Here is a 20393-nt window from a genome sequence, read left to right as displayed (position 1 = left end):
TCCCGGACTGCTGGCACTCACACGCCTCTCCCAGTAAGGAAGTAACCGCCCCCTATGGTTTCAAAAGAAAGTAGTGTCTTTGGCAGTCCTTGCCCTGGGGTCTATTTTTCCCCATACAGGACCAGAATTATTTCCCGCAGCTCACCCACTTGGGCTCCACGGGGCCTGGCTATGGGAGGGTCAACTAGATGAGCTTCCAGGTAGAAGCGCCTGGCACAGAGTGGGCACATGCACTCCCTCTGACGCTGTTTATACAGATGCATTTTTATTAATCTCAGAGAGGAAGTGAGAGAGAAACATCAATGATAAGAATCACTGATCTGCCGTAACTGGTTTGGCTCAGTGGATAGAGCGTCGGCCTGCGGACTGAAGGGTCCCGGGTTCGATTCCGGTCAAGGGCATGTACCTTGGTTGCGGGCACATCCCCAGTGGGGGATGTGCAGGAGGCAGCTGGTCGATGTTTCTCTCTCATCGATGTTTCTGACTCTCTAACTCTCTCCCTTCCTCTCTGTAAAAAATCAATAAAATATATTTTAAAAAAAAAAAGAATCACTGATCGGCTGCCTCGTGCATGCTCCCTTACTGGGGAATCAAGCCCTCAACCCAGGTTCGTGTCCTAATCAGGAATCGAACTGGGACCTCCTGGTTCATAGGTCGACCCGGTCACGGAGACACACCGGCCTGGCCCTCTGACATTTTAAATTACACACTTCATCAATTTCTCCTCTTCTCCAAGAGGATGGGAGCAAGCCAACTCAGGGAAATAGTGACAGAAAAACGACAGGGAGCCACTGGCATTTACATTCTTACTTGTGGTTTCTGTTCATTTGTTTTGTTTTTGCCTTTTATTTTATTTTTCCTAGAAAAAAAGAAAAAACACAACCAGGGGGATATATGATACTGTCAGGATAGCAGGGGAAGAGAAAGGCCGGAGGTGTGGACAGTTAATAAAACGTGGGTTCTGAATTACATGGAACAGTCCACAGGATCATGTCTGAGGCCTCACGAGATGACCGGTCATTTTGGCATGCGTGTCCGGTGCTGGGTCTCCTGCTCTGCCCCTCAGACACCCAAGCACCCAAGGTCAGCAAGAGCTGGCCACACCCTAGCTATCTGCCAGACAAACTCAGACTTGACAGAAAGACAAGACAATGTAGCTCCTTGGCTCTGTGCGCAGCATCACACGCAGTCTTTCTTGCTCACGGTGGAGTCTGGGGTGCAAGTCACTATGGGACACACTTTGGCATCACAGTGAACTCCAGGCAGCCACCCATTCGTGTGCAGACATGGTCTTCACCACCCACATCGGTGTCTGTCCAGACATCCCCAGGCGGTCTGGCCCAAGGATGAGGCACAGAACGTTCCTTCCCAGCCACCCCTCAACAGCGGTGTCCACTCTCTGGCCTTGCTCAGTCACCTGCAGGAGGAGAGTGGGACCCATCTGCTTTTCAGCTCCGCAATGAACACTGATTCCAAAGACGCTTGGCCATCTGGATCCACACGGAAGGTTTCTCGAATTTCTCCCACTTTTATGCTGATCTCAGGGCAGAAAATTCAGCCAGACCCGGAGCCATAAGTGGCAAACAGGAAAGCCAGAATGATGGCTGGGCAAGAAAGAGCCCGCAAGTAACACAATGCAAGGCCAGAGGACATTCAAGACGGGGATGGGGCATGCAGCAAGCTGTTGCCCCAAGTCACAGTTTAGGGGAGGCACTAAGCCCAAAGGACACAGCCAGGTCTGCCGTCTACGCCTCCCGCAGCAGGGCCACTGGTTGTGATTCCTATGTGGAGAGTGCCCTGCTGTGACCTCTGTTCCTGCACGGAGGCCAGGTTACATCTCGGTCCACAGTCCTGAGGAGCACCACGCTGGCCAGCCAGCCAGGCCATAGTCCTCAGCCCCTCTGCTGATGGGGCTCTGGGTTCCACAGGAAGGCCCTGGGAGCAAGGGAGCAAGGGAAGAGGGATGCATTCTGCTGGGAGAAGTTCAGGGAGAAACTACTGTGGGCGGGAAGGAGCTGTGGCTTAAAACACTGCAGAGCCCAAAAGAATAGGATAAACATTGATAAAATGACAAGTCTTATCGCTAGTTTAAAAACAGATGATTGTTGCTGTTGGTTTTGTTTTTTCCTTTTAAAACCACTCAATTTTAAAAGGTGAAGGGGCTGGAGAGGTTCAGCCCCTTCACTCTGATCCTTTCTGGGCACCAGGAGGTCTCAGGCCCATACCCGCTGCCCTCCTTGCCTGGGCGCCAGCCACCTAAGCCAGGGCAGGGTGGGGACGACTTGCTCTGCTTCCCAACAGCAATTTCGTCTCCCCGTCAAACCAGAACACGGAGGATGGGAAGTCCAAAGACTAAAGTGCAGAGATTTCCAGAGCGGGCGGCCTGCCACTGGGCACTCTGAGAAGGAATGGGGTGGGGTCAGCCCACAGCTGCAGCTGTGGAACCCGCTGACCATTATGAAGGAAGCCTACAGGGCACAGTCCCCTTTCCCTTGGGCCCTGTTGACACCTCTCTCTGAGACAGTCCACTGTCAGTAGCTCCCCAAGGAAAGAAAGTTCTGGTCTGAAAGATATGGCCCATGAAGGGAGAAAACTTGTATGACCAACCCTGGTTGGTAATGACTAGTGGCCTCAGGGACAGGAAGGTGGCAAGAGGGGAAACAGTGCATGATATAAAATCCATGAACCCCAGGTTTCAAGAGCAAGGATACATGAACAACCCAAAAGGCAGTCTCTCTCCTGGGGAAGGTTTGGTGAAGATGCTCAGGATCCTACCAGTGAGGCCTGCTGGGGGAAGACGCTCCTCGGGTGGGAGGAGCCACCACGTGGGAGCAGGGAGGAAGAAGGCCTAGGCTGGCATTAGGGTGTGTAGGCCGGGGGCGGCTGGAATTGGTTGATGACCTCATATTCCGAGGGGTAGGGCTCGGTCTCCTCCATCTCAGACAGCAGCTCCAGCGCCTGCTCCTCCTCCTCTGTCGGGTAGTGGCGTAGGAGGTTGGCTGCTGTGGCCAAGATTGAGGCTCCACCAGCTCCTGCCACCAGGTAGAAACTAACAGCAAAGGTGACATACACCTGGGAACCATGGTACTTCTTATGTTGCTGCTGCTGGGCCAGGATGAGTTCGGAAGCCCAGTAGGAAAAGCCGATGACAGTCGCACACTGCAGGACTGGGGGACAGAGGGACAGCACAGAAAGGGGTTAGCAGGCTTCCTGCAGCTGGGATGATTAAGGAACCAACTGCAGCCTCTCCACCCAAACCCCAGTGTCAGAGAACCTGCGTGGCCCTGGATCCTGCAAAGGGGAGCTCTCTAGGCCAGTGGTTCTCAACGTTCCTAATGCCGCGACCCTTTAATACAGTTCTTCATGTTGTGGTGACCCCCAACCATAAAATTATTTTCGTTGCTACTTCATAACTGTAATTTTGCTACTGTTATAAATCGTAATGTAAATATCTGATATGCAGAATGTATTTTCATTGTTACAAATTGAACATAATTAAAGCATAGTGATTAATCACAAAAACAATATGTAATTATATATGTGTTTTCCGATGGTCTTAGGCGACCCCTGTGAAAGGGTTGTTCGACCCCCAAAGGGGTCGCGACCCACAGGTTGAGAACCACTGCTCTAGGCCATGGGGTTCTTAGACGAAGGCTGGGACAGATGCACGACCCTGTCTGGGCCAGTCAAGTCTCTTCATCTTAAGAATCTGGAGGTTGCCGAAACCAGTTTGGCTCAGTGGATAGAGCGTCGGCCTGCAGACTGAAAGGTCCCGGGTTCGATTCCGGTCAAGGGCATGTACCTGGGTTGCGGGCACATCCCCAGTGGGAGGTGTGCAGAAGGCGGCTGATCGATGTTTCTCTCTCATTGATGTTTCTAACTCTCTATCTCTCTCCCTTCCTCTCTGCAAAAAATCAATAAAATATATTTTTTTTAAAAAAGAATCTGGAGGTGGAACCTGAGGGCTGCTAGAAGTCACTGAGTGCTTGAAAGACACAGACAAGGCCATGCAGTTTGGGACTGGAGTCTGCACCACCACAAATCAAATCAACACCCAGCCCAGTCATGGCAGAGGCTAGTCTGTGAGGAAGCGAAAGGGGAGGAAAGAATCCAATGAGACCCGGAACTCAAAGGGAGACACAGTGAGACACTCTGCTCATTCCAGGCCCCAGGAACCCAGCTGAGCTTCAAACCCAGTTCTTGGAGAGCTGGGAGATTTCTTGGGGAATTCTAACAATACTCCTTCCTGACAGCTGGGCCAGGTGCACGTGCAAATGACGAAGGCAAGCTGCTATCACACCAGTGCTCCAGGAAAGGCTAGGGTTGAAATGAGCATCTGGACCAAAGCCTGCTCAGCGAAAGCCCGTCATCCCCACCTACAACTCCAGGCGGTGCTCCCATCCTGTGGCAACTCCTCCCCTCAAGGAGCAGTCCTGGACTTACCTGTGAGGATGTGGGCAAAGGCATAGCGACGGGTGATTTTCAGGGCTGGATGTTTGGGCCCAAAGACATCTAGGAGGAACGCGGAGAGACTACACAGGATGCCCAGGAAGCAGAAGGTGGCAATGACCCGCAGGAGCAGCACCGTCTGGGGATTCATGCAGAAGTCTGTAGGGGGAGAACCAGATCTTCAGGACCCCAAAGAACACCTTGGAGTCCCCACCTGGGAGGAGTTTGTCCCCCTCAGCCACAGTCCTGGAGTGCCAGGGGAGCTAGAGAAATCGGTCATAACTCTTGCTCCCAGGTGGCTCAGGAGGTGGAACAGCACCCGAACTGGCAGACAGGAACCCTGGTCACTGCTTCCATGCACTCAACTCCTTCCCTTCCAAAAGAACCAGTCTAGCCCCATCAGTGTGGCTCAGTGGCTGAGCATCAACCTATGAACCAGGAGGTCACGGTTCGATTCCTGATCAGGGCACATGCCTGGGTTGCAGGATTGTTCAAGATTGATATTTCTATCTCACTCTCCTTTCCTCTTTGAAATCAATAAAAAAATATTAAATTTTAAAAAAAACCTAATCTAAGTGCAGGCCTCCACTTCATTCTACTGGCCATGATCTTCTAAGCATTTTTAAAGACACTGACAATTAATCTGACATGTCAACCCATTCTCCTGGGCTTCAGGAGGAGCCCTCTAACTGCTGTGCTGAGATGGCCAGAGAGGCAAGGCCAGAGGCCGATCATGTCACTTCTCCATTCAGCCACTCATTCATCCCCATTTGTGTTCAAAAAGAATCTGAAGCCATTTAGAAAAATGCATCCTTAAAGAGTGTACTAAATAAGTTAGGAACAGTGGTAGGCTGGACCTTCACATTTATTTTTGTTCACTCCCTGAACCCTACTAAGACAAAACAAAATAAAACGTTTTAAAGACATAAACCCACACCACAGGGAGAGGGACAAAACAAAATTCTGGAAACTGGAACATAAAGGGGCTTAGAACTGCCTTAGCAGACTGAGTATGCTGAAGTGTCAGCCAGAAGTGGGAAAGCTAAGACACAACTAGATTTATACCACGAATGCCTGAAGAGCTCAGAAACTGAGCACCAAACGCCTTCTAAAATGAGTGCAAAGCCAGTCAGGGTGCACATTCCACCAAAGCGAGGGAGCAAACCAAGGCCAAAGAAGATGCTGAAAAAGGAGACCCCACATTCAGAGTCCCCTAGGGACACGGTGAAGGCAGAACCCAGGACAACTGTACACCAGACACACAGAGCAACCTAGATTCCCTCTAGGCCGTCATATCATTCTTATTCTTTTAAATTTCGCCTAAACAGTGTCAGACCCCTGTGATATCTGTGCAAAATGCCACAGCTCCCAGAAACAGACAGAATAAAGGCTGATCTGAAAAGAAGCCGTTTTAAGCTTCAATAAAAAGTAGGAAATGTGCCTTCCCCCCTCTCCTCTGTTCCAGCCACCAGCGAGCTCTTCTTTCATTTAGGTCATGGGTCAAGTGATTTAGGAAAATCTGGAAAGCACTAGCCTAGACTACAGCTCCTTTCCTGAGTCTTGACTGCAGGCTGAGGCTGGGAGATGGTGGTCATCACTCCCCAGTGCGCATGTCAGCCACCAGGTGCTGGCTGAAAGCATTTGCCCAGGCCCCAGAAATTCGAAGCTCTCAGTCTGGAGCAGGCCTAGGAATCTGGATTTTAATAAGCAGCCCAGGTAATTCCATGCAAGGTGGCCCAAGCCTTACACTCCAAGAAACACAAATCCTGGGCCTGGAGGACAGGGGACTGAGAAGAAAAGGCCAAGAACCCAGGGTGTAGACCTAAACCCAACAAAGCAGACTCAAACCAAGTCAGTGGCATCATGGGTGCTTGGCAGAGGGCCCGGCATCCAGACCACAGACCAGAGCAGATACCAGGAGACCCTGGGCCTTTGTGACAGCACGCACTCCCTGCCTCAGGCGCAGAATTCACCAGGCAGATGGTGGCTGAGCCCACTCCAGACTCATGCTGTGATCTGGCTTTAGGTCATCCACTAAGCTGTCCTCAGAGCTATCTGTCACTCTCTTGTCAGCTGACCATCTGTATGGACGCAATCATCCAACCTGGTGTTCACTTACTACCAGGAGGCTTGTCTGTGTGATGGCTCTGCCAGTGACCAGGCCCTGGCTTCGTTTCGTCCAGCCCTACATAGCCTGAGACTGTGCTGTGGGCCTGCAGGAGGTTTCACTGAAGGAAGAGCTCTGGAGACGGGGACTGTCTCCTGGCTTTACTTTGAATATTATTAAAAGCTCTCTGAGATAGTTCTTCTGGATCCACGTGGCATGAACAGGGATGGGGCAGGATGAAAGTGTTCTTTCTAGTGCTTCCAAGAATAACCTGGAGCAGCAGGGTGCAAGGGCTTGCAGCACACTCCACTCTGCAGCAGGCTGTGCTCAGATTACTTAACACATTGTGGACCAGTAGTTTTATTGTTAGCCTTACCCAGTGGCCAGGTAAGTTTCTATTGAACGAGGACAAAAAACGTTTTACATAAATGTTAAAGGCACGCTTTAAAATTAAATACCCATTGCATTTTGAAGTTATTTATACATGTTCTTACAAGCTAATATCTTTTTAAAGAATTCTTGAGATTGGCCACAAGCCTTAGAACAGAAAAACACGCGAGTTCTCGTGATCCGTCCACAAATATGGCCAGGCACTTGGGCTTTAATTGCGGCTCTTAAAAATCCACTAAGTTTTGACCAGCCAGTGTGGCTCAGTGGTTGAGCATTGACCCAGGCACCAAGAGGTCACTGGGCTGATCCCCAGCAGGGGGCCTACAGGAGGCAGCAGATCAATGTTGATGTTTTTCTCTCATCAATGTTTCTATCTCTCTTTCTCTCTCTCTCTTTAAGAATCAATAAAAATATATTTTAAAAAAACACTAAGTTTTAATTTAACAACTAGTCTTAACTGCAAAAAAGTAACACTCAGTAGCTTCAAAGCTACTTTCCTAGGCTGCATATTGAGTACAGGATGTCCATTTTATTAACATCCTTAAAAACGTACATCTATTATACACACTCCCACAGGTCTTGTGTTCCATAATACACTTATCCTATATAATCTATAATAATAAAAGCGTAATATGCTAATTAAACCGGATGACCTTCCGGACGAAGCCGGGCCTGCAAGGGAAGCCCGGGCCCTGGGTGCCTGCCGGTGGCTAGAGGGGAGCCTGGGTCCTGGGTGCCAGAGGGCAGCCACTGTCGGCAGCCAGGGGAAGGAAGGCCTACTCTTGCACGAATTTCATGCATCGGGCCTCTAGTAATATAATAAAAGGATAATATGCAAATCGTCCAAAGGGCAGAACAACTGGTCACTATGACGTGTACTGACTACCAGGCGGCAGACACTCAATCCAGGAGCTGCTCCCAGCCTGCAGGCCCCAATTGCCCAGTCGGGGCCTGCTGGCCAACCTCTTGGTCCCTTCCCCCGGCCACAGGCTCTGATTGCCTGATGGGGAACGGGGAGTCAGGGGTGGGTGGTGGCGGACATGGGCGGCCACCAGTCGCCCCACACACAGAGGGTGACGGGCGGTGGGAGGTGGAGCTGGTGAGCAGCAGGAACGGCCAACCTCTCGGTCCTTCCCCCCTGCGGCTGGCATTCTTTCCCACAGCCAAGACACAGGCCTGCCCACAGCTGCAGACGGTTGCTCCTCACTCCTCCCCACCTGCTCCCTGAGGGAGAGGGAGAAGTCATCAGCAAGATAGCAGGCATTGGTTAGGTGGGTTGTTGGAGAAACCTGAATCTTAATGCTACTGAATTCTAACCCTGTTCAGAATTCCGTGTTCTCTGCTTAAAGCACCTGATCTTACCCTCCTCTGTGGTGATGCAACCTGAAATCTAAAGGGACCCTTTTGTGAGATGGGTTGTCGTGCCCCAGGACCCTGCAAGTAGAATCCTCCAGCGAATAAACGCAGTGAACATTCAGGCATGACCAGAATGACCCTGATAGTGTCACTGGCCCCCTGGAACTCTCTCGGGCATTGGGCTCACACCCCATCCCTTATCTGAAAGAAATTCCACACAAAAGCACCTCGTACAAACGGGCCTCCACTGGAGGGGGGGGGGGGGGGGGGCGTGGGAATCACGGGCTTGAAATATATCCTGGGCCGGGCCCACCTCGGGTACAAGATGGCAAACAGGGAACCGGGGGTGGGTGGCAGTGGCAGCCGGGGAAGATGTCCCTGATCTCAGGCCAGGCCTAGGGACCATACCCATGCATAAATTTTGTGCACCAGGCCTCTAGTTTTCATAATAAGGAAGCGTCTCAAATGATACAAAGCTTCAGAGAGAACATCCCTCCCGAGAGACAAACACTGTTGGCAGTTTCTGTCCCCTCCAGGAATGGCCTGTGCACACTGACAGGTCAAACATTATCTTCGTTAAGCCTCACTCTGGGGATCCATCATGCAGCTCAGATGAGGGAGTGGAGGTTCCAGGACATTAAGTGACTTCCTTCAGGTCCCACAAAGCAGGATTAGACTCCAAACCAAAGCCAGACTCCCAACCTAGGACAGGCTCCCTTGCATTGTGATGCCCAGAGTCACCCATGGAGACAATGCATCAAATGCTAACACGGGGCATGTGAGTGGTTAGTATAAATGCTCTCAGAGCCACCATCAGAGCCAGTAGCTGCTGAGCACAGAATAGTTGAAAGCACAAAATCCCTTCTAGGCAAAATATGTTTGGGCCATTAGGCCAAGAGAAGTGCTCATACCAGGAATTATTAGGCAAAAACTGGTTGATATGGTCTAAGTTCTGCAGCCATCAGAAGCAGTAGTGAAATCAGGAAGGCACTGGACTTGGCACCAAATCCGAGACCTACCATAGCCTATGTGTTACCTTGAACAAGTCACTTAACTGCCCTTGGTCTCTGCTCTCTCATCTGTGAAATGAAGGCAGTGCCGCCTGCCCCATCTACAGGGGCGCACTGAGAGGGAACGCTCAGCAGCCTGTGTGGTTACTGCCCCGCTCCCTCTGCGCGGAGCCACAGTAGTGTCAGCCCTGGTGTGCCCTTCCTGCTGATAGCCAGTGTGGGCCAGAGAAAGCGCCCACTAAAGCCAGACTAAGGATGTGCCCCGCCAGAGGAATGATGAGTACGGGCAAGGGCTTTTGACCCAAATTCAAACAAGTTTAGTTTCGATGTGACTGCCTTTCTCCACTCCAAGGTGGTGAGCAAACCCTCGGGCTGAGTGGAAAGCCAAGTGTGAACGTCCCTGGGAGGGATGCTAACAGATAGCCCAGGATCTGCCCCACGGCCCAGGCGGTCTCTCAGCGGGTCTCAGCGCACAGAGAAGACAGGCAGAGCACCCCGGACCCCTCAGGCCAAACTCAGGCTCCCCTGGGTCAGGATCTCAGTGCTTGCTCCTTCCCTGCAGACGTCAGAGTGGAGGGGAGGACCACAAGTATCTGCTCCCTTGAGAGGGCTGCTAAAGGGAAACAGAATTCCCAAATGTGTGCAGGCACTATTTTATTTGTGAGGAAAAAGGATTCATGAGGCAAGGTCATTTTAAATTCAAACCAGTGCACTCACCACACTCTGGTCAGACAGAACCATCCTCACTTCCAGTGGTGCTGTGGCCTGTTTATTTTGGTAACTACTGCTCGACTGGCCCCTCGAGTCACCAGAGAAGAGGAAGCTGCTGTGTAATAGGATCCCAAAGCACTGACTGTAGCCCAAGGTCACTCACTGGTGAGTCATGGGGCAGGATCTGTTTTGAAGGCCTGGCTCTTCCTGTCTACCTGCCCCCTGCTCCAGCCCCTCCCAACCCAAACAGGCTGGAGGCAGGAACACTGAAGTGGCCTCTGGCCAGTTCCCTGTTTCTGTCCCCCTACCCTTCACTCCCCTCACTGGAGTCCCTGTGAGTTAGAGACACTGCCCCACCACCCTGGCCCCAGCCCCGTCCTTCCCAGCACTCATCTGCCCCACCTGCATAACCTCTCCCCACTGAGACTTGAGCTTCCAGACAGACTTCCAACACAAGATTCCAACAGGGCCCCCTGGAGTGCCTGGCTGGCCCATCACCAGAGATACCAATGGTCCTAGCCAAGCTGCCTCAGAGGACAGGCCCAGCAGGACCTGGAAGTGCCAATTGCATCAGTCACCACCCCTCCAACAGACTGGCCCTCTGGTTGGCCCTTGAACTTCCAGTGGCAATCATGATTCACGTGACTTCAAACCCCAGACTTCCTCATTCTTCAAAGGTACTTCCCAAGGCTGCTGTCAGTGCTGCCCTTCGCTGCCACACTTGAGAGGCCAGGGGTTAGTGTTCAGAGGGAATGACTATCAGGGGCCCCCCTGCTTGGGGCCACTAGAGGTCTGAGCATATCTCTGGACCTGAGCCCAGGCTGAGGAGCACTTTGAGCAGCTGGCACCCCTGGGAAGTAGAAAAACTCAGGATGGAATCATTCGAGGCAGCCTGCATTTGCTAAAGCCTCCGGGGCTCTGCGAGTGACAGATCTTGCCTCAAGATCACCAACTTGAGCCGGAACACACCGAGATGATGAGGAATAAAAAGCACAGCTTGGGCTGGGCTTGTGAGAAAAACTCAACATGAATGGCGAAGTAAAAAGCCGCGGACAGCTTTGACAAAAGGGAAAGAAGCTGAGGGCACTAAGGTGCAAGGTAAGAGTGGAGGTCGTGCCATGGAGATCAGCTGTGTGGCCTCGGGCAAGTCACTTGACCTCCCTGAGCCTAAGACCCTGTGAGGTGGTGGTGATGACAGTACCAAATGAAGGTGCTGTTTAGGAGAAACTAAAGGCAGGCATGAAGTGTGCTGAGCACAGTGCCTGGCACTCAGGGGGCTGAGAAACAGGAAGGTACAGCTCCAAAGCCTGCTGGCCCAGCTCACTCCCTGTCACCTGCAGAGACTTGGCAGAGTCTGTTCTCCCTTTGGAAGTATCTACAGGCACCAGACTGACTTCCATGCTAGGACATCTGTTAAGTCCTGAGGATCAGCACAGTCACACAGGACAGCATGTCTAAAGGCCCACTGAGTACCAAAAACCAAACACTACAGAGAAAGGGAAGAAGCAGAGCCATCAGAAGCAAACTATCAACTCTCTTATGAATGGACAGCAAGTATTCCTAGCTTGCAATGGCCAAGGAGATGGCCACAGGTCGAAACTGTCCATGGGTTAAGATCCCTAAACACATGAGCAAATGTAAAGGTTAAGGCAGTGGTTCTCAACCTTGGCTGCACATTAGAATCACCTGGGAATCTTTTTAAAATCCTGATTTCTGGGCCTCATCCTCCAGAAATTCTGTTTCTTTGTTATGGGGTGGGGCCACAACATTAGTAACAAAGAAACAGAATTTCCGGAGGATGAGGCCCAGAAATCAGGATTTTAAAGATTCCCAGGTAGCCCTAACCAGTTTGGCTCAGTGGATAGAAAGTCGGTCTGTGGACTGAAGGGTCCCAGGTTCGATTCCGGTCAAGGGCATGTACCTTGGTTGCGGGCACATCCACAGTAGGGGGTGTGCAGGAGGCAGCTGATCGATGTTTCTCTCTCATCGATGTTTCTAACTCTCTATTCCTCTCCCTTCCTCTCTGTAGAAAATCAATGAAATATGTTAAAAAAAAAAAGATTCTCAGGTGATTCTAATGTGCAGCCAATGTTGAGAACTACTGGGTTAAGACAATGTGCTTTTTTTTTTTTTTAATTGACTTCAGAGAGGAAGGGAGAGGGAGAGAGATAGAAACATTAATGATGAGAGAGAATCATTGATTAGTTGCCTCCTGCATGCCCCCCCACTGGGAATCGAGCCTGCAACCTGGGCATGTGCCCTTGATCAGAACAAACCCGGGACCCTTTAGTCTGCAGGCCAACGCTCTATCCACTAAGCCAAACCAGCTAGGGCGGCAATGTGCTTTTATATCTATAAAAATATATATGTGAACAAAGAAGAACCTGCACCAAGAATTTATTTTTATTTTTTACATGGTTTTGACAAGGATGTACACCAGTGATGGCGAACCTTTTGAGCTTGGCGTGTCAGCATTTTGAAAAACCCTAACTTAATTCTGGTGCCGTGTCACATATAGAATTTTTTTGATATTTGCAACCATAGTAAAACAAAGATTTATATTTTCGATATTTATTTTATATATTTAAATGCCATTTAACAAAGAAAAATCAAGCCAAAAAATGAGTTCGCGTGTCACCTTTGACACGCGTGTCATAGGTTCACCATCACTGATGTACACCAAAACAGAATAACCCTGAGATCATTCCTATGACAGCTAAAATAAAGGATAAAAAAGATAAATAAGACAGTATCACTTTATACTGAGTCAATAGATGAGACAGGTGCAGCTATGTCACTCCCAGCTGTGTGGCCCTGAAGAAATGTGACTTCACTTCTCTGAGACACAGCTTCCTGGACCTCTGAAATAAGGACCTCGGATCACACTGCCTCTCCCCTCTCACACGAACTTCATGAGCCTCCCTAGGAATGAGCTGAAAGGGAGAAGCACTGGGAACTCGCTCCCAGTTGGTAGGTGACACCAAGCTCTTAAAACACTGAAACACCAGGGGGTCAAGTGCAAAGGTCTGAATGAAGTGGTGGAAGGTGGCAGCTGAGCTTCAAAGAAGGCAAGTGAGGGAAATGTGCTGAGGGAAAAAGCATCCAGATTCAACTCCAGCTTGATGGCCTTTCTCCATCAGCTACACACCAGAGAAAAAGCTGCATGTCAAAGGCCTCCATCGTGTGTATAACTGCTGTCTTAATGAGCCAACCCGGCGAAGACTATCATCAGGAAAGAACCTGGAAACAAACTAGAAGCCCCATCCTGGTCTCTAAATCATTCTAAAAACTCAAATACGAGCGAGCGAGAGAGAGAGAGAGAGAGAGAGAGAGAGATCAGAGAACTCTTAGAGAAAGACGTTAGGCCACAACGACACAGCTTTTCAGCCTAGACCTGCAAAAAGTGGTATAAGATCCAAGGCACAGAAAACTTGACCGTTTCACCAAACCCCAGTGTCTGAGTCCTTAAAGAGACGACGTGAAGATATCTCCAGGAAGGGCCTCTGAGACATGGCACAGCAGACAGCTGGAACACATCACAGCCAGAGTGGCACAGGGAGAAAACAGAAAGACCTTCAAGAATGGTTCAAAGTGCCCTCATCGGTTTGGCTCAGTGGATAGAGTGTCGGCCTGCGGACTGGGGGGTCCCAGGTTCAATTCTGGTCAAGGGCATGTACCTTGGTTGTGGGCACATCCCCGGTAGGGGGTGTGCAGGAGGCAGCTGATGATGTTTCTCTCACATCGATGTTTCTAACTCTCTATCCCTCTCCCTTCCTCTCTGTAAAAAATCAATAAAATATATATTTTTTAAAAAAGAATAGTTCAAAAGACCGTGGGGACGATGAACTGTGCTGGGACCAAGGGCAGAGTGGGGTCCACTGACTGTTTTTCCGGTAAAAGCCAGGCAGTGCAATCCTGCACTCACACTACACAGCCTGTACCCTCCCTGCTGGACACAGAGCTGGGCAGGAGCAGCCATTGGGCTCCCTGGGACAGCAGCCACCCCACCATCATCCACCCTGGCAGGCTGTGGCCTCCCTGTGTCCACAGTAAGGAGACCAGTCCCTGTCTCTTTCCCCTTTCCTTTTCCTCTGCACACCAGGCTGAGCAAAGAAACCTCACCTCGCCAGGCGTATGGTGCTGAGAGCCAAGTTCCAACTGTTACTAAGTCTGGAACTGACTCCTGGTTATCTAAAATGCCACAGACTCCCTTTTTCTAGAATAAAAACCCAACTACTGTAGAATTTGAAAATATACTTTAAAATCTAAGCAGATTAAAAGTTCTTTTTCTCAGCCAAAACCGGTTTGGCTCGGTGAATAGAGCGTTGGCCTGCGGACTGGGGGGTCCCAGGTTTGATTCTGGTCAGGGGCATGTGCCTTGGTTGCGGGCACATCCCCAGTGGGGGGTGTGCAGGAGGCGGCTGGTCGATGTTTCTCTCGTCGATGTTTCTAGCTCTCTATCCCTCTCTCTTCCTCTCTGTAAAAAATCAATAAAAATATATTTTTAAAAAAAGTTCTTTTTCTCCATCAATCAGCTGACACGAAGAAACCGCCCCGCATCCCAGAGATTGCTTAGCTAGTTTTAATGCCCTGCATCCTTATCTTTCCTCCGTATGCCGCGCCCTTCCTCGGGCAGAATCCTCAAGAGCAGTAGTCTATGAGCATGGCCTGAAAAGGAGGTGCTTGGCTGAACATCTAACGAGGGGCCGGACCACCAGGCAGCCAAGGGGCTGTTTCCTTCCACCAAGTCCTGCCCTGGCTGTCAGCTCTCCAGCCACACCCCATTCTGCTCCCCGCCGAGGAGCCCCGGTCGCCCGGGAAGAAGAGGCCCCGGCGCCGCGGCCTTACCTTTCAGCAGGTCCGGATGCACATAGCCCAGTACGTCGGAGACCCCCAGCTCCTGGCGGGAACAGGTGCCACCATGGATGTGCAACCAGGCAGGCTCGGCGAGGGCAGTGCACAGCGCCGTGATGGACAAGGCGCCCGGCAGGGCAGAGGCCAGGCTACGCTCCGGCTGCTTGGGCAGAGCACTGCCTCCCGGGCTCCTCCGCCGGCGCCCGCCGGGCAGCCCTGCGCCTCCCGGGGCATACATGCCCGGGGCCGCCCGCCGTCGCTCCGCGGTCGCTGCTGCTCGCCGCCGACTTCCGGGGGGCGCAGAGTCTGCCTGTTCCAGGGAGGACGCAGGTGAGGAACCGCAGGGCTGCCAGGGCGGACACCGGAGGCTAGGGGAGTGGGACCTGGGGCCGAGCGGAGACCCGAGGGCTGCAGGATTCAGGGGCGGAGACGGCGACTGGGTGCCTGGAATGGAGGCGCGGAATGAGGACCCGGAGAGGATTGGGCTGGAGGGCGAGGGTATGGGCTACTGATGGGAGAGAGACCGGACCCGGGGTCTCAGCCAGAAGGTGCCAAGGGGGGAGGACCAGGCTGAGCCGCAGGGATCGGAGACCCTGGATCCGGGAACAGCGCTCTGGGGTGCGACCCCTGCCCAGAAAAGACCCTTCCCACGCCGACTGCTGCTCCTCACCGGTCAGCAGGCCTCAAGGGTGGCGCCGCTCGTCCCGTCCTCAGCTGCCCGGGCCAAGCGATCCAGGCCCTATAGACCCACTACTCCCGGACCAACCCGGGTCCGACCCACTTCCGCTTCCTCTGCCTCTGCCTCCGCCTCGGCCTCGGCCTCCGCCTCCTCCGGCTCCCCGCCCTGTCCCCGCTCGCGTCATAGTCCAGCGCACCACAGCCTCGCTACGGCCTCACGGGACTGGTAGTTCGAAACCTTACCGCGACGCTTTATGCCTGGGTGGAAGGTCGACTACAACTCCCAGGGGGCAACGCGGCCGTATTAGAGGGCACTTCAGTTCCCAGGTCGACCGGGATTCTCGGGCGGAAGTGGCCGGACCGGCGGTCCTAGGAGGCAGAGTCGGTTCCCGGAATCTGCACAGTGGAACCTGCCGTGGGGAAGCGCCCAACTCCTCCTCGTATTGCGTCAGGTCGCCATGAAGGACTCGCTGGTGCTGCTGGGCCGTGTCCCGGCGCACCCGGACTCGCGCTGCTGGTTCCTGGCCTGGAACCCCACGGGAACCCTGCTAGCCTCGTGCGGGGGCGACCGTAGAGTCCGCATCTGGGGCACCGAGGGTAAGGCTCGGCCTGGGCTCGCGACCCCGCCGCCGGGCGTTCCGCGTGCGTGCTATGCGGGTGCTATGCTGAGGGTGAGCAGGGGAGAGAAGCCAGGGAGAGGAGGGGAGAAGCCACCTCGAGATGGACTTTAGTTACTCCTAGAAAAACTTTTCAGGCAAGTACTAGAAGCCAAAACGTCAGCGGACAGCCTGGAACTGTGGAGGAAATTGTGATAGTTGCTGGGGCAGGAGACCGATTAGAAAAGGGCGGTGAAAAGTAGCCTGCAGAGTAATTTGCGACGGCGGTGAAGCTTAAATTTTATCCCGAGGGGACATTCGGCAGCCTTTGACTATTTAATTGTGTGTGTGTGTGTGTGTGTGTGTGTGTATTTTATTGATTTCAGAGAGGAAGTGAAAGGGAGAGAGAGAGAACCACCAGTGATGAGAACCATTGATCAGTTGCCTTCTGCACGCCCCAAACTAGGGATGGAGCCTGCAACCCAGGCATGTGCCCCCGCCATGGTATTGATCCGTGACCTCCTGGTTCATAGGTGGACTCTCAACCATGGAGCCACGCTGACTGGGCAGCCTTTGACCATTTTAAATTAGGAGGTGATGCCTCCAGAGGAAGTAGGTCAGTTACTTCTTCCTAAAAGCATATTGTTAAATGTGCCCATTGAGTTTGGCTCCAGTGTCAGATGACAGTGATAGTGTTTCAGTGTCTTCTTGTGCACCCAGCCCCAGTGCCTGGCCTGGCCTCTACTTTTAGGTGACAACTGGATCTGCAAATCTGTCCTTTCTGAAGGCCACCAGCGCACTGTGCGGAAGGTGGCCTGGTCTCCCTGCGGCAATTACCTGGCCTCTGCCAGTTTTGATGCTACCACTTGTATCTGGAAGAAGAATCAGGATGACTTTGAGGTAACCAGACTGGATGGGACCAGGATCGTTGCAATTTGCTCCCCAGAACTGGTTCAGGAACTTGAACCAACCTGGGCCAATGGTCTATCCAAGGGTCTTAAATGCCATTGATTCTTGTCTCTCTTCCCTTCTCACAGTGTGTGACCACTCTGGAAGGCCATGAAAATGAGGTCAAGTCAGTGGCCTGGGCCCCATCTGGCAACCTCCTTGCTACCTGCAGCCGAGATAAGAGTGTGTGGGTCTGGGAAGGTGAGTCTAGGTCTCTCCCGGTGCAGTTGGGAGCCAGCAGACAGATAATCTGCTACGTGACCCTCACAAGGTCAGCTTGTGGGCTCCTTTTTGTTTTCTTCCCATAGTTGACGAAGAAGATGAGTATGAATGTGTCAGTGTCCTCAATTCCCATACGCAGGATGTCAAGCATGTGGTCTGGCACCCAAGCCAGGAGGTAAGAGTCTGGCAAAGTATCTCGGTCGGAAGGAATTCTGGTATGGAGGGCGTGCCCAGCCCCCCTCTGCTTGTCAGCCGCAGCTGGCTTTCAAAGAGATCACTACCTGTGGCCAAAAACATTTGTCCCCATTATGAAGAAGCTCCCTGGGATTGTCCTGTCCTAGCAGAGGGAGGTATTGGAGCCACAGGCACTTCCTGGGCCATAAGTGCTGTGTTTTTCCCATGTCCCCAGCTGTTAGCCTCTGCCAGCTATGATGACACGGTGAAGCTATACCGGGAGGAAGAGGATGACTGGGTATGCTGTGCCACCCTTGAGGGTCATGAATCCACCGTGTGGAGCTTGGCCTTTGACCCCAGTGGCCAGCGTCTGGCGTCTTGCAGTGATGACCGTACCGTGCGCATCTGGCGCCAGTACCTACCAGGCAATGAGCAAGGTGAGGGGCCAGGCACAGAGCTAAGAAGACTCTAAGAGGTTGTCAGTCTGGCTGAGACCCAGATGGAGCACAGCAAACGGGTAGAAGGGGAGACTTGCCATGAGAGAGCGCCGGAGAGATGGAAGAAGCAGGGAAGGCTACATAGAAGGGCTATTTCATCGGAACTTGAAAGGATGTGTAGGATTTTACAAGAAGAGAACTCTGGGTGAGAATAGAACAGCATGAGCAAAGGCATTAAAGATGGGAAAGCCTAGATCTCACAGGAGCAGTGCTTCCTTTAGGTGAAGCATGAGGTATATAAAAGGTTTGGGGGGAAATAAGGTGGGTTGGGCTGGCTGGTAGGTGGCCTTCAAAGGCAGGCTAACCTGTCTGCAGCAAAAGTTTTTTTAAAGAACAGCACATTTCCTTCTCAGAATTCTGCAAAAATACCAGTCTGGCCATAGTATGTAAGGCAGAGCCGTGAGAGAGGGGACAGAGAAATGAAGATGAGGACTCATGATTGAGGGTAAGGGTAAGCAAGGGCAAATTAGAATCTCTGCAGTGAGGCGTTTAGACCCCTAAGGTGCCCGGGACACAGCTGTGCCTTGGACTTAAGAGAGGTCTGTCGTGCAGGGGTGGCGTGCAGCGGCTCTGACCCCAGCTGGAAATGTATCTGCACTTTGTCAGGCTTCCACTCCAGGACCATCTACGACATTGCTTGGTAATGCCTCCATCTCCTTTCCCCATCTCCACTCCACTCCACTCCACTCCCCAATTTAGAGACATTTTAAAGAAGTCAGACCATGTGCTGCTCTCTTCCCCCTTTGGTAGTTCTGGCCCTGTGACTCTATCCCTAGATAATGAAACCTAATCCTAAATAATGAAAAAAGTTGATGTGCCTCTAAGCTTTATCTACATTAACAAACATTTGGGAGTAACAAAAACAGGCTTAAGTGTGGTAAAATTCAATGGCCTGTTATACTACTTTTAAAAAATGATTAAGCAAACTTCATGACAAAGGAAATTGCTTATGCTAAGTGACCAAAGTGTAATTCAGTATCTTATTTAGTTTTTTAGGTTAATTATATTGGGGGAAACCTGGATGGCAGCACTTGAATGCTTAGGGAGTGATGTCTGTGGCTATATGTTAATTAGGGGAACTCTTCAATAAGACACGCTAGCTGAAGCCGGACGTTTGGGAAGAAAGCCAGCCAGGGCCTATAAAATCAGCATCCTCTACTAACTTGCTGGGCTGGAGAGGCAGGAGCCACCAGCATAATCACTGATGCATGTGTTCCTCCCAGGTGTTCGCTGACAGGGGCCCTGGCTACAGCTTGTGGGGACGATGCCATCCGAGTGTTTGAGGAGGACCCCAGCTCAGATCCGCAGCAGCCCACCTTCTCCCTGACAGCGCACTTGCCTCAGGCCCACTCCCAGGATGTCAACTGTGTAGCCTGGAACCCCAAGAAGCGGGGGCTTCTGGCCTCCTGCAGTGATGATGGGGAGATGGCCTTCTGGAAGTATCAGCGGCTTGAAGGCCTCTGAGCCACCTTGACTTTGGACAGAATTATGGTTCCCCTCAAAATGTCATTAAGACTTTTCTAGCCCCAGAAGACCTGGAAGAGCAGCCTGGCCTTCCTTTAACTTGGCTCTCCCGTTCAGATCTGGGTAGACATGCGGAGCCATAGGACTACTCCTTCCCATGCTGACATGGGCCCTTGGTGAAGAACTGCAGAAGAACAGTACCTTGTAGTTATGCCATGGATTTTGCTTCCCTTCAGGACACAGTGCTAAAGTTTGCGGGGTGAATGTACTACTTATAATCACCATGTTTATATATCAGAGGCATGTATCTCAGACCTTTCTGAAATTGTAAGCCTTATAGAAATAATCCATCTGAGTCCCAAGTCCTATTTATATTATGACATTCATAATTTAAAATATTTCCATGATGAGTCCCTTTCTGAAATAGGTCCTGCCTTCCTGATTTCTGACGAAGTCCTTGCATTTAAGACATTCACTCAGGCCGAAACCGGTTTGGCTCAGTGGATAGAGCGTCGGCCTGCGGACTGAAGGGTCCCGGGTTCGATTCCGATCAGGGGCGTGTGCCTGGGTTGCGGGCACGTCCCCAGTGGGGGGTGTGCAAGAGGCAGCTGATCGATGTTTCTCTCTCATCGATGTTTCTGACTCTCTATCTCTCTTCCTTCCTCTCTGTGGAAAATCAATAAAATATATTTAAAAAAAAAAAAAAAAAAAAAAGACATTCACTCAGTATTGAAGATTTTCTAATGTAGGCTAGTTTAGAGTAAGACATCTCTGCTTTCCCTTAGGAACCTTTGTGTATCTTCTATGCCTTCCGGGGAATGCCAAAAAAATAGGGAAGGGTGTGACCTCTAAAAGGGAGAATTATTATTGACCATAGGCCATGTATTCTCAATGGTGCTGAAAATTGGCTCTTCGGTGAAGGACAGAAAAATCTTAG

At 51.5% G+C, this 20393-nt stretch overlaps 2 protein-coding genes across 6 annotated transcripts; one reads left to right on the top strand and one right to left on the bottom strand.

The window, feature by feature from the left end:
- Positions 1 to 797: 797 nt before the first annotated feature.
- LOC139020113 (transmembrane protein 127) lies at positions 798 to 15687 on the bottom strand. Of its 3 annotated transcripts, none has more exons than XM_070429736.1 (4): positions 15548 to 15687; positions 14872 to 15321; positions 4444 to 4608; positions 798 to 3167 (listed from the first exon to the last, which is right to left on the bottom strand). In XM_070429736.1, exons 2-4 carry the CDS (start codon positions 15113 to 15115, stop codon positions 2860 to 2862), a joined length of 717 nt encoding a protein of 238 aa, XP_070285837.1. In that variant the 5' UTR covers positions 15116 to 15321; positions 15548 to 15687; the 3' UTR covers positions 798 to 2859. The 3 variants fall into 3 exon arrangements, with proteins under 3 accessions (XP_070285837.1, XP_070285838.1, XP_070285839.1); XM_070429737.1 differs by having other exon boundaries at positions 14872 to 15187; XM_070429738.1 differs by having other exon boundaries at positions 14872 to 15183.
- A 30-nt stretch (positions 15688 to 15717) lies between these two features.
- Positions 15718 to 20170, top strand: LOC139020112 (probable cytosolic iron-sulfur protein assembly protein CIAO1). Of its 3 annotated transcripts, XM_070429735.1 has the most exons (8): positions 16081 to 16152; positions 16685 to 16767; positions 16903 to 17051; positions 17189 to 17300; positions 17408 to 17496; positions 17731 to 17932; positions 18545 to 18632; positions 19216 to 20170. In XM_070429735.1, exons 2-8 carry the CDS (start codon positions 16749 to 16751, stop codon positions 19454 to 19456), a joined length of 900 nt encoding a protein of 299 aa, XP_070285836.1. In that variant the 5' UTR covers positions 16081 to 16152; positions 16685 to 16748; the 3' UTR covers positions 19457 to 20170. The 3 variants fall into 3 exon arrangements, with proteins under 3 accessions (XP_070285834.1, XP_070285836.1, XP_070285835.1); XM_070429733.1 differs by lacking the exon at positions 16685 to 16767 and having other exon boundaries at positions 15718 to 16152; XM_070429734.1 differs by lacking the exon at positions 16081 to 16152 and having other exon boundaries at positions 16192 to 16767.
- Positions 20171 to 20393: the final 223 nt, after the last annotated feature.

Source organism: Myotis yumanensis, unplaced genomic scaffold (genome assembly GCF_028538775.1).
Source record: "Myotis yumanensis isolate MYYU_CA2020_CCGP unplaced genomic scaffold, mMyoYum1.0.hap1 SCAF_11, whole genome shotgun sequence".
In the NCBI taxonomy this organism is placed as follows: Eukaryota; Metazoa; Chordata; class Mammalia; order Chiroptera; family Vespertilionidae; genus Myotis; species Myotis yumanensis.
The sequence above is the reverse complement of the archived record's forward strand: the minus strand, read 5'-3'. Positions and strand labels throughout refer to the sequence as shown.